Source organism: Rhodnius prolixus, unplaced genomic scaffold (genome assembly GCF_049639745.1).
Source record: "Rhodnius prolixus isolate KJV_2025 unplaced genomic scaffold, Rpr scaffold_7, whole genome shotgun sequence".
Lineage (NCBI taxonomy): Eukaryota > Metazoa > Arthropoda > Insecta > Hemiptera > Reduviidae > Rhodnius > Rhodnius prolixus.
The window spans coordinates 5,061,085-5,073,460 of record NW_027411582.1 but is presented as its reverse complement, the minus strand read 5'-3'; the positions used below and the strand labels follow the sequence as shown (position 1 = coordinate 5,073,460).

At 31.6% G+C, this 12,376-nt stretch overlaps 1 protein-coding gene across 8 annotated transcripts in view; it reads left to right on the top strand.

Moving 5' to 3' along the window:
- Positions 1-11,817, top strand: part of mol (dual oxidase maturation factor 1 mol) — a 155,123-nt gene extending 143,306 nt beyond the window's left edge. For all 8 annotated transcript variants that reach the window (XM_074112960.1, XM_074112958.1, XM_074112957.1 and 5 more), the window contains 6 exons: positions 81-215; positions 4,882-5,086; positions 6,247-6,458; positions 8,181-8,373; positions 9,341-9,544; positions 10,292-11,817. In XM_074112960.1, coding sequence (XP_073969061.1) covers positions 81-215; positions 4,882-5,086; positions 6,247-6,458; positions 8,181-8,373; positions 9,341-9,544; positions 10,292-10,343 — 1,001 coding nt within the window. In that variant the 3' untranslated portion in view covers positions 10,344-11,817. The remainder of the gene's footprint in view (positions 1-80; positions 216-4,881; positions 5,087-6,246; positions 6,459-8,180; positions 8,374-9,340; positions 9,545-10,291) is intronic.
- The last annotated feature ends 559 nt before the right edge of the window (positions 11,818-12,376 follow it).

Sequence of the window (12,376 nt, the reverse complement as noted above, 5' to 3'; positions counted from 1 at the left end):
AAAATATAATCATTAACATAGGACTATTATCCCCAGATTAAGATGGTGATATTAATTGACTGAATAACTTTCTGTTACAGTTTGCAGAATGGGTTCAAGTTGGCATATAGCGAATACGAAGATACTAAGTCCTTACAGCGCTTTCTCCAAGGAGCTACTAAGCGCTGAACTTGGTGCTTATATTGGACTGACGCATGTAAATATTACACTATTAGGTGAGCAGCATTGGAAACAACGTTATTTACAGACTCGCTTAAAATTTTGTATAAATGAGAATGCGAACCAGATATTTGTTGTAATCCTTTTTTTTAGTTTGTAATACCGATCAGAGGATCTGAACGGGAATATAAATTTAAGCTGTGTACTGGACAAAAAGTAAGTTCATGGTTACCGTTCTATGGTTTATTTAGTAAGACTTCAAGATGCTGAAGCTGTCATACTTTTCCAGGACACTGTTCACTTTCTTTTAATACTCAGTGATAAAAGTACAGCCTTAGAGAATTTTGGCTCGTTCAATTGGTTGGAAATCCCAAATACTATTTCAGAAGATAATATTAAAAGGCCAATCTAAGGCCAGTAAACTATTATCCACCATAATTACCAAGTCCTTCCAAGAATACAATTAACTAGAGCCTATAATTTTTAAAAGTATTATTTGTTTATTATAATCAATTTTAATTTATACATTTGTTTTTTTTTTTAATTTTATTTTCAAGTATTTCAAACTAATCACTTAATGACTTCTTTTCAACAGAAATGTTAACCAAACACATTTTGATGGAATTCAAATAATAATAGTAATTAAAACAAAAATATCCATGTACATAACCCAGTAAATTACAGGTCGTGAAAATGAATAACAGGGCATGTGCCTGCTGAAATATGTTGTACTAATCAATAACTAAGTTGTAATCCATTTAATAGGTTGTAATTTTTAATAATTTCTTCATTTTAAAATAATTATGTGATTTTTTTTTTAAATTTAGTAATATTTAGTTTATTATTGTTATTTTCAATGTTAATAAAATGAGTCAGGTTAAAACTTTGGGAGTGACGTAAGAGAAAGTCGTGTGAGTATGCGCAAAAGATTTCTTTTCCGATTCAAGGAACCTTCATCTCGTTCTTTTCCGGTTAGAAATTGAATTTTTTAAAAATTTGATTCGTTCTCATTACTTCCTCTTGCTTAGGAATAAGAATGAATTATAAATAGGCCACACAATAAAGTGAAAGTAAAATTACTTAATTAATCATATTTACTATTAATATCAGCGGTCAAATTACTATGTTAAACAAATTAATAAATGATTTAAAAAAAAAAAAAAATTCTGCTCTAATCAACTTCCCACAAAGGTAGGAATTGCTTATCTTTGTTGGCAACAATACTAAACAATTTTCGACTTTGTCTATTCACACGTATAATACCGACTAGGGAATAAAGTTGCCCAATTTCTGCTAGGCAAGGGGGTGAAGCAGATGATGAATTGTGGTGAATAAACATCACGAGAACAGTTTTTGTGAAATAGTTTCAAGATGTTTACTGATTCAATCAGTCCATCATATTTTAACAGTAACTTTAAAAATGTGTATGTGATTGTGAGTCTCCGTAAGAAAATAATTGCGTGCTTAATCCATAAGTTGGTTCATCAGCTTCACGTAAAAACTCACTTCAGTCTGGGTCAATTCCAGGTTAGAAGCGAGCGCAAACTTTGAACCGCCAGTTTGGCTTTTCCAGCTGTGCAAGTACCTTTTCGTCTCCCTGGCCACATTTGAACCCCCAATAGCCTCTAACTATTCACTAATCAAGGGCTTTCGCCAAATCCTACTTTGTAAGATCTAAAGTTCTTTGAATCACCCATTTTTTTATATCCTGAATTCGTAAGGTTTCTTGTTTGCGATTTATTGATTTTATAAAAAGTAGGACAACACAGCAAAAGAATATTTTGCTTATATTTTAGTAGGCGTAATTTATAATTCAAAATAAAGTATAAACGCGCCGCCCCCATTGTAAAAAAAAAATCCATAAAGGTTAAAATAATTTACACCAAATTATCGTATCACTCTTTTTCTCACCTCTGCCTAAATAATACCAATTGTTATTTTATTTTTTATAAATTTGTTCAAAACACCTTTAAATCATTATGATTTATTTTATAAATATGTGCAGTTGGGTTATATTATAGTATTATTCATATTATTATTTATTTTATTTTATTTTGTCTAAAACTGTGCTTCTTAAACTTATTGCGACCGCGACCCCTTTAAAAAAAGTAAAAATGTCTTGCCGACCTCTTTATATCCTAACACCTAATGATTAGGCTATAAGTCGATTTAAGGTCATATTTGGATACGATTGTATAATGTAAGCTTATGTATGAAAGCATCAGGCTGTAACACCGCTAAATTTATCTTCAATTTTCTTAAACAGGAAAAAATTAAAGTTATTAAAAATAAAAAAACCGTATATTAATTGTAGGCTAATATATTTAGAAAAATACTGATAATTATAAAAGCAATTAAAACAACAAATCAATACCAACTCTTAAGGTAGGAAGGGGTAAACCACGCTCAATTACACGCCCACATACCACTTTAACGTTCCACCATTAAGACTTTTTAGGCTCCTTATTCTTATGAAAAATGTTCTCTAGAATTTTTTTCTCCATAGGTATTTAATAAAGTACACAATTATGCAAAAACAAAAATAAATTATTTTGAAGATTAATTTTACGGTTCACCATCAACTAAGGTTTATGAATGCCGAATATGGTTAATTTCAATTGTCATGTGCCTTTTTTGTCGGAATAAAACAGTTAAAGTTAAAAATAACATTAATTTTTTTTATTGCATAAGTTGATTTTTTATGAAGGAGGAAAAAAATAGTACTAGAAATTCAAAACTATTGTTTTAGTAGAAATAATTAGCTTTAAAATCCTAATGGCGGATCAAACAAGGGTCTAGTGGGCGTGTATACTGACCAATAGAACCATAGGGAGGTAGGGATAAACCACGCTCAATTACACGTCCACACACTACTTCGCCCATATACCTCCGCTCAGAATATCTTCTTCTCTATTTTTAGCAATTTTGAATTCGCGGGGTTATATTTATTGTAGCCCCCTTTAAGGCAATTGTCTCAGGAACAGTAAAGTAGTCATAGTAAAAAGTTTTATCCTTCTGCTATTTATTATTGTTTTGTTCCGCACAATATTTTTTGAAAAAACCTTTATTGTACGTTTAAAAATATAATTAGATAAGATATAAAGAACAACATAGATATCTCTGGAAGGTAGTTCCAATAAACATGTTAGTTTTAATTTGTAAAATTGATTAGATGTCTTAATTGATATTTTCTTGGGCATATATTTTAAGTAATAAATCTATTATTTTATGAATAACTGAAAAAAAAAGGCTAAGCGTAGAACCTATCCAGCCCAATTGGATACAAAGTCTTTCTTAATGAAACAAAACTTAAAAGATCACAAGTTGAAACACTAATTGCAAGACACATACAGAAGAATATTTTCCTTCATTTAATTTTAGTATTAATTGCAAGTGTGTACCATTTGTGGCGCTGTATGTAATCGTCTGGGAATAAAAGTATACGCATTAAATAATGTTTTATCTGTACATCTCAGAAATATAATTTTTTACACGGTTGTTGTTGTTGTTATCGTATGTATTTTACACAATACGAATATACAATGGTTAAAATTTATTAAAATGTTTATCTTACAAATTAAAGTGTTGTTAGTAATAACAATTTTTATTGTGTGTTAGTTTAAATTATTACTAGTGAGTAATAATAATATAAAATTGTAAGCTATGCACTTCTTGATCGTAACTTCCAATCCTATGGCGTATATAAAGATTTCAATCTAGGTTATGTTACCTTACTTTATGGTTTACATCTTGGCTACCTTATTGGGAGCGCTTTAGCTTTGCTTGTGTTTTTCTTTTATCCTAGATAGATTTATTTAGTTTTTATTTATTGCTGATTAATTTTGTAATTTATTCTCTGTCGGTGATTACGTTCTAGTAAGAAATTATTTAATTTGTCATTGCTATGTGTGTTAGCGTGATAGGTACTTAACGTGTTTCTTATTGGCAATAAGTTGGACACAATTTCTTCTGCATAGTGAAAAATCTCTTTGTGTTAGGCTGTAAAGTAGTTTTATATCCTATCCAAAGAACCACCCAAAAAGAATAAAGTCAGAAAATTATAACTACATATAAAAATTAATTTTTCATTGTTTATAGAAATCACTAACAGAGTTTTTTGAGTTAATTAGGCAGTTAAATTGCGTCCGCAATACTTTTGAATACAATTAATCAAAATTAGGTACCAATTGCAATTTTACTGCGAACAATATTACTACTACTATCACTACGCACGTGTTATAGATATGGTCCAACAGAATCTTTATCTCCTGTCATTCCAAGATGACATTGTGTGAATATGTGCTGTTAGTTTTTACGAGTACATCGGTTACCGCATTGATTTTTTTCTTTGTAGAACTTAATTTGCCTGGTGAATTCTTAAAGAAAACTTGGCAAATACCTGTAGTCTTCTGGCGGGTCTGATCTTACTTTCATCTTTCTACCTTCTTTGAAAGTATTAGAGAGAGCGCTTCACCTTTCTCATATCTTCTAATTTATTTGTATCTTTTCGTTGAAAAGTTGTAACAATATTCGCTATTCTGATTTGTGTTCGAAAGTGCGTACTGTTATAGTGAGTTGGTATTGTTGTTTTTTTTCCTCACTTAAGAGAAAATACAAAATGTCTGTGTTGATGTTTTAAAGAAATGATTCAATTGAAAAATTTGGCTGCAACAAAACTATTATTATTATTAAATTTTAATATTTTGTTTTTATTTGCTTCAGGTGACAATAATACAGAAATAGATTTTAATGAACGTTTCACATGGAGGGGATCCGGCGAGATGGGCGAAAGTTATAAAGCTGGATTAGAGAGAGGATTGCCATTTCCAATACTGACTGTAGCAGAATATTTTACTTTAGGCCAGGAAGGCTTCACCTGGGGCGGTAACTACAGGCACGCGGGATATTATGCTTCTATACTGTTATGGTGAGGAAATATATATATACTTTTTTCAGAACTTGGTCCCACATTTTGTACTTATTATTTAAAATTGTCCAGTAGGACTGTTGTTCTATAAGGGGTGTTTGATCGTCAACAACTTCACGAAAAAGCGTGATGACATCAAACTTTGACAAGTTTTATTTCTTTTCTTATAAACGTTATTCGCAAATTTTCCTTAAAGTAAAGGGCGTGTCTTCTTATATTATCGTTATTGTTTTGCATCAACATAGATCAAATAATATCGAGAAAATTGGGCAATAACGGAGTTTCTAGAAATCTTATTTGTGATTGTACTAGGTAAGAGAGTACAATTTACATAATCGCCCATCTCCTCTCAGAATTGATTTTTCCTGAAATAAAAGTTGATGAGTGATCAATGTTTAAAATCCACAAGATCCGGTTGAATAGGCCTATTATCTGTGATCGAGCGGGAATGATTACTGTAAAATCCTCCGAGAAACAGGCCTATAGAAAGGGGTAGTAGTGGAGAACATCTCTCATATCCTTTTGACGTTGTATGCGCTTGGTTCAGGTAAGAGATCTTTGACATCCAGAGACCAGGTGAGTTCATATCGCAAATACCACTGTAAGTTCCTGGACCTTCTAAAACGGAGAAAGCTCTGCTTACTAAAACTTTAGGGAGATGAAACTTCTGGTTTAAATCTGTACATCTCAACTGTAACGATCAAAAGAATTTAGAATGAAGTAGGACTAAGAAAGCCCACTGAAGGACCTCACTTGCTTCCATTCTCCGCCTAACGTGGTAGATACCAAGGTACGGCAAAGCACCAGCCAATCCTGTCCCAAGACTTCTGGAGATCGGGGACTAATTTTCGCCACCATCGATGCAAAAACCAGAAAAATTTGCCTTGTTTGCCTTCAGTGTTCATTATAGAGATGCTCTTACCTGATTTTCCGCCTTCGACTCGTTTCTTGGAGCGTCTGAGAGCTCAGTCTTTCCGTCATGATTTCAAGTCCAGCCCTGCTTTCCGTCAGAATTTCTTTTCATAACTTACCATCTAAAGCTCTTTGTTGAAGTACTGCTAAGAATGGGCTCGGGGTTATAGGTAAATGAGCAGAACCATCAATTGATAAAACTCATAAAAAATTAATCATTATCTAATAATCTAATATTTTATTTTCAGGACTGCTTTTGCATCATGGCTAGTGATGAATTTACTGCTCGTGGTTGTGCCTCGATACGGCGCATGCGCAATGGTTTTGACCGGATGTTTGATGTTAGCCTCAACTTTGGTCTACCACTGTCTGTTACCAGTCAGACCGCTTCATGTCAAATTTGAAGATACAACGTTATCATTTCGTTTTGGTTGGTGTTTTTGGTTAGTGGTTGTAGCAGGTAAACAAAACATTGCCACGTAATTTTCATTTTTTGCTAGAACATTAGTTATGAATTGTTTTTGGGATCATATCAATGTAAATATTGACGTATTTAAGTCATGGTAATTGCGTGAGAAACCTAATCTATTTTAAATATCAATTGTTATTTTTGAAAATGTGCTTAAGTCCGTACATCGCTGAATAATATAGTAATCCGTCGTAGATCGCATTTTTATGGCATTCCTGATTGGTATCAGACTTATATCCATCATCAGAGGTAAATCAGTTAGTTTGGTGAAGAGATTTCTACTTCATTTTGTGTTTCCATATCGCACTACGCTTGCTGACTCAGTCATGTTTTCTTTAATAATGTTTTACTGGATAAATAGATAATTTTCCTTTAGGTAATCTGTTTTTCGATTCTTGATAAACGAAATACAAGATCATGCTTGATTACTAATATTATATAATCCTTTAAGGGGATATTAATGAAGATATTCCGAGCTTAAAGAAAATGCGGTAAATAGAATTTACTAACTTCCCAGAAAACTGAGATTACTTCTGAATCCTAAGTCGGTTATGACCACACATTAAATCTGTATAGAAATGTGTAGGGGAAGTCCTGTGAGTGTGCGCCTGAATTATCTATATTAGCCTAAAAAGAGTACTTTGCAAAATAACTTAAGTAAATAAAAAAGTAAAGTTATATAATGTCTTTTTTTTAGGCTTTAAGTCCAACAACACCGATCAGGTGTCGTGTACGAAAGCGGATAACAAACGTATTTTACTATGAATTCTTTTAATCATTAAATAAAATCCAAAGCCAAAGACCGAGAATCGAACATCTTAGCTCCGAGGGCCTCGCCTAAAAACAAATTGCTAGGTTGTTGAAAGAAAATTACAAACTAAAATAACCAGTGTCTCCACCTATATTGGTCGCGGGAGGAAGGAGATATTAAGAAATATGAAATCATTCCAGTCCCAAGGAACAGCAGGATGCTGTTTTTTTTTTAGAAAACGGCAAATTAAATGGGTGTGTGCTGTTTTAAATAATAATGATACAAGGAATAATCAGTCGGTTTAAGTACTTCCACCGAAATGGACGGTTCCGGTCATTAAAGAAATTAATCTATCATCCTCCTTGGAGAGTCATCTAACCAGTTAGTGGGCAGGCCTAGTTCTTAACTCTAACGGATCCATGCTGATTGTTGAGAGTCAAGAATTCTGGTGAGAAGCACTCCTTGAAACACTTTCTCTTATCAAAATTATTATCAATCATTTTAATTACTGAATTTTATCGTTGTACAATTCTTGTGAAGCGTATTAATTTAGAATACATGTATGTAGTTAAAATGGTGAGAGCAGAGAATTGGTCTGACCGAATGAGTCTTAACACTTTTTTATATTTTTTCTGGATGGCATTTAAAGCATTATGGACCTAACCACATTTTCATGACAAAAACTGTAAAAGTGATAATCAAATTTTTAAATTTACGTATACTAAACTGAAATCGGTTCAATCAGTAAAAACTGATGAAAATCAGTCAGAATTAAAAATTTACAAGCGTGCCGACAAAAATTGCTTCTGCAATATGTTGCAGCTTCCCGGTAGATAGTGCCATTGGTTCCTCCCACCACATTAACGTGGTAGTGGTGGCCCAAGTTTAAAATCTATTTGATAATTAATTGTAAAAATTTAATGGATTTAATATGTTTCGTAATTTGTTTTATTTTTTCACAGGAGCACTCTGCATCTTAGTTGGTCTAATAATTTTAACTATCGATCTAATCTATCCTAACAGATTCAGCACAATATTAGAATTAGATTATGATACTCCGTATGACAGACATGTAATTATCGAAGAATCGCATCATAAACGAAGAAATGGTAAAGGTTTAGAAGAACCTCCAGGCCTAGGTAGAAGGATATTAAGGTAATATTATTTAACCTATATTAATACTTAATGTCAAGTAATTTATTACTAGTAAATAATTTAATAAAAGTTAACAGTCAATTTTGACAAGAACTTTTAAAAGGAAGGTTCTTCCTGTATTAAGATTACTTTTACTATCCTGAACACCTTGGTTGTCTTTGATTGGTAATTTTTTACTTTTTATTGTTGCTTCTAAGAAATATCAGGGTAGCGATTAATGTTTAATAATGTTCTTATAAAAGTTATAGTAGGCGCAACGGTAGCCGAGCGGTTAGAGGCGAGACCTGCAAAGCTAATATGCATTGTGGAATCGGGTTCGATTCCCGGTCTTAGGCCTTGGATTTCATTTAATGGTTAAATAAAAGAAATATACAGTAAAGTATGTTTGCTAGTCGCCTCCATCCACGACACCTAATTGGTAGTTGGACGTTAAGCCCCGCCTGAAAAAATAGGCGATTATTTTACTTTACTTATAAAAGTTATAGAAGTTCATAAAAAAATATTAAAACCCAACTTACTCTAACTGCTATTTACAATAATTAAATTTTCTCTTAACTCAAAATTTATACTTCATTATTATCCTTATCACGGTAATAATAACATATATAGCTCTAATGGCTGTAGATGTTGATGCCCTAAAAACAGAAGATAAATAAATACTTTCAGTTCTAGTAGATAATCCAAGTAAGATTATTTCTTAATTGTTCTGGCTAGGAATTTTGAGGCTGTAAAAACTTTTAAGGTTTAACTTTAAACTTTAGAATTCCGAACCGCTAGAAGTGTAATGAATTTCTTTTTTTGCGAGTTTATCTGTTGCTAGATCTTGATAAAAAGACGCCTAATTTATTATTATTATTAAACTCATGTAGTGATGAGGCCTTAAATTATAAATACCTTCCCATTATACTAGGTTAGTTTTAGGAATAGAAACATTTTACTGTTAATATGTTATTTGTTTCATTTGCAGAAGGTTATCCTCTAAGAAGGATGAAAACGAGAGAAATTTAGAAGGCCAAGCTAACGCTGCTTTCGAGATGGACGCGCCGAAATCACCATGGAATTATCCACTGCACAGGCCAGCGTTGCATGCAGCGTTCAGAAGGCAAGATTCAGCGTCCAGCGCGGCCTCCAGTGTAGCCGCTTCCAGTCCCAAACCGTTGCCATTTCACAGGTAGAGTATGTGCATTGTACTTCTCACTTCTATTTTACTGATATGTGAGGAAAATGCAGAAGTGGTTGTCTTCACCGGAAAATTAAAAAAAAATCCTCTTGCATAAAACCGTTATTGCTGTAATTTCATCGCTTAACTATTCTTAGCTATCGCTTTTCATTTTAAGGACAATTGAACTTCTAAAAAGGATTGAAAAAATGTTTTTCTTCAAGGATTTCTATCCGTCATTGCACACTACTAGTTTTTACTTTATTTCTGAACAGTTTAGGTTTTCACCTTATCAACAAAAGTTGAATTATTAGTTTGTTTTAAAAAAAACATTTAACTACCACTTTGCAAAGCATCTCTAAAGCGCAGATTTTAAGAGATATTAAAACGCTTATGGGTATTGTTTTTTTTAAGTACACAGATAAATAAAACCAATAGTAGTAGGTAAGTTATGTAGGCTAATTCCGCCTAATTTTTCGTCATTGTGTTAATATCTAAAAGGCAGTTTTGTATCCTACCCGTAGTCGCTCAATTAGACGTTTAATCTGTTGAAAAGACAAAAAAATATACAGAATTTAGAGTTCAATATTGATTCCATTACCACCAAAGCTGGAAGATATAAGGACAAGAAGACCTTCCCTGATGCTGTTTGTTAAGACCGATGGCGTATCCCTAGCTCTTGTTCTAAGACATTAAATTAAAACTAAAATTATTATTATTAATCAGCTTTTTGTTTTCACTCTCTCTCTCTGTTCACAGTTTTAGACAACCAACCAGTTTAGAAAAATCCAAGGAAGTTGTTATGTGGTGATCAGAGGAAAAAAGAAGAAGAATTCAAAAGAAACAAATTTATTAATGTAAATAGAATATTTAATTCAAATTCAAATTTTGTGAGGTTAGAGTGCCATTTTCTTATTTCTTCTAACCTCAGAAAAGGAAAACTGGAATTTACCTAAAAATTTCCACACTTAAAATTTATGCCATTTTATATTATATAAATATATATTTATGTATTTCTTTGTGTCTTGTAAATTTATGTAGATAATTATTTATGAATAACCCATTTTTGGGGAGTATTTTTTTCTTTCTTTTTTTTTTTTTAAGGATACGTACCTGACTTCTTAAAAAAAAAAAGAAAGTTTTCTTCTTTAATTTTTTTCGTCTAAAATGTTGAACTTCGGTATAAATTTATATAAAATAATTAAATATTCACGAATCTCATAATAGTTTTGGAATGCATCAAATTTGCTCAAATTTAGTTTTTCCTTTCAGTGTGTATGCGAGAAAGAAAGAGAGGAAAGAAGCATGTCTCTTATTTATTATTCTAGAATAATCGTATAAAATAAAAAATTACTCCTATATTTTATTAATAAATTCTATTAAAAGGAAAAAAAATGTGATTACTATTTATAAAAACAAATAATTAGGTATAAGAAATATTTGTTAAAATAAAATAAATTAGCCTTATTTACTAATAATAATTTAAAGAGAAAAGAAAAGTAATATATTATGTACCACTCATACGACTTTCTCTTGCTGCAGTCATTACTTGCTTCTTTACTTTATTACTTCAAAATCCTTCCAATTTATTACTTCCAGACAGACCGGCTGAAGTTTCCCATTAACTGTGACATGGATCTTTGAATTGCCATGATGTCTGAAGAACACAGAGCTTTATGATATGTATCATATCATGTAAAACATCTCCCTGGCTTTACTGCTTAAACAAGGTTTTCTCATGACGAGTCTTAATAGCCACAATTTAATATCTTTAAATCTTGTCCTTAATTTTTCGATATAAGAAGCAATAATCAACTTGTTACTTTAATCGAATACAACATTCAAGTACTTTAACTAACGTTCCGTTATCAAAAACAGTTTTTTCGAACTCAGGGCACTCTAAAAAACGAGTATTCCCTACAAAAACTCAACTTTCTAAACTTTGATTCAATCCCAATACTGCTTTCTTACTAGCGGTTAGAGAAAGTAGACAGATGATTAAAAAGGTAAAAATAAATTCGATTTTAATTTACTAGTTTGTAATCTCTTTATTGTTTGTATAGTATATTTTAAGAAATAATGGCAGTGACAGTCAAATTATTATTAAATATATTGTTTGTCTTAAAAAAAGAAAAAAGGGAAACAAAATTGCATTTGTTGCCAAATGTGATAGTAAATGGTAAAAACTACATTTTTATGTCGGATAAGATTTATGTTGTGATTTCTACCAATGTATAATTTATGTTAAAAATGATAATTGAAGGAGTAAAATTTTAATTTAAATATTTATTTTGTTTTTTTTTGTCTTCTTTCTTTAAATTTATGATAATTGCATGCTTAAAATAATATTCTCTTTTATAGGATTCAAGGTTGATGCTAGTTCTGGTCTTAATATTTAACGCAGGATGTCTGCATTCCAGGTAGATGGTCTTAGGGCGAAATCAATTTCAAAACTTCAAAGTTTTTTATGGATAGTATTAAGGCCGTAAATAATACTAAAGAACCCTGAAGAGAATTACTTGAATACCACTAACCCTCAAAGTGGCCTTTTGGAATAAGAGAACGTAAGAATCTGATGAATATCAGATTAGTGTTTTAAAATGCTCTCGGTGCGAAGGGTTACCCGAGAAAACTCCAGATGGTGCTGTTTTTGAATGCATATGTTATTGAACTTTATTTCTACGATGTTACAGCATTAATTGAATATGAACAGAAGAAAGAGTTTAAGCCCTTGTAGAAACAGTTTATTTAGTTTCCTTTGTAGACCTTGAGTCGATATATTATCGTTCTTTATTATATCGCTATCGACCCCTCGAAGTATGAAAAATTAAACTTACAATATAT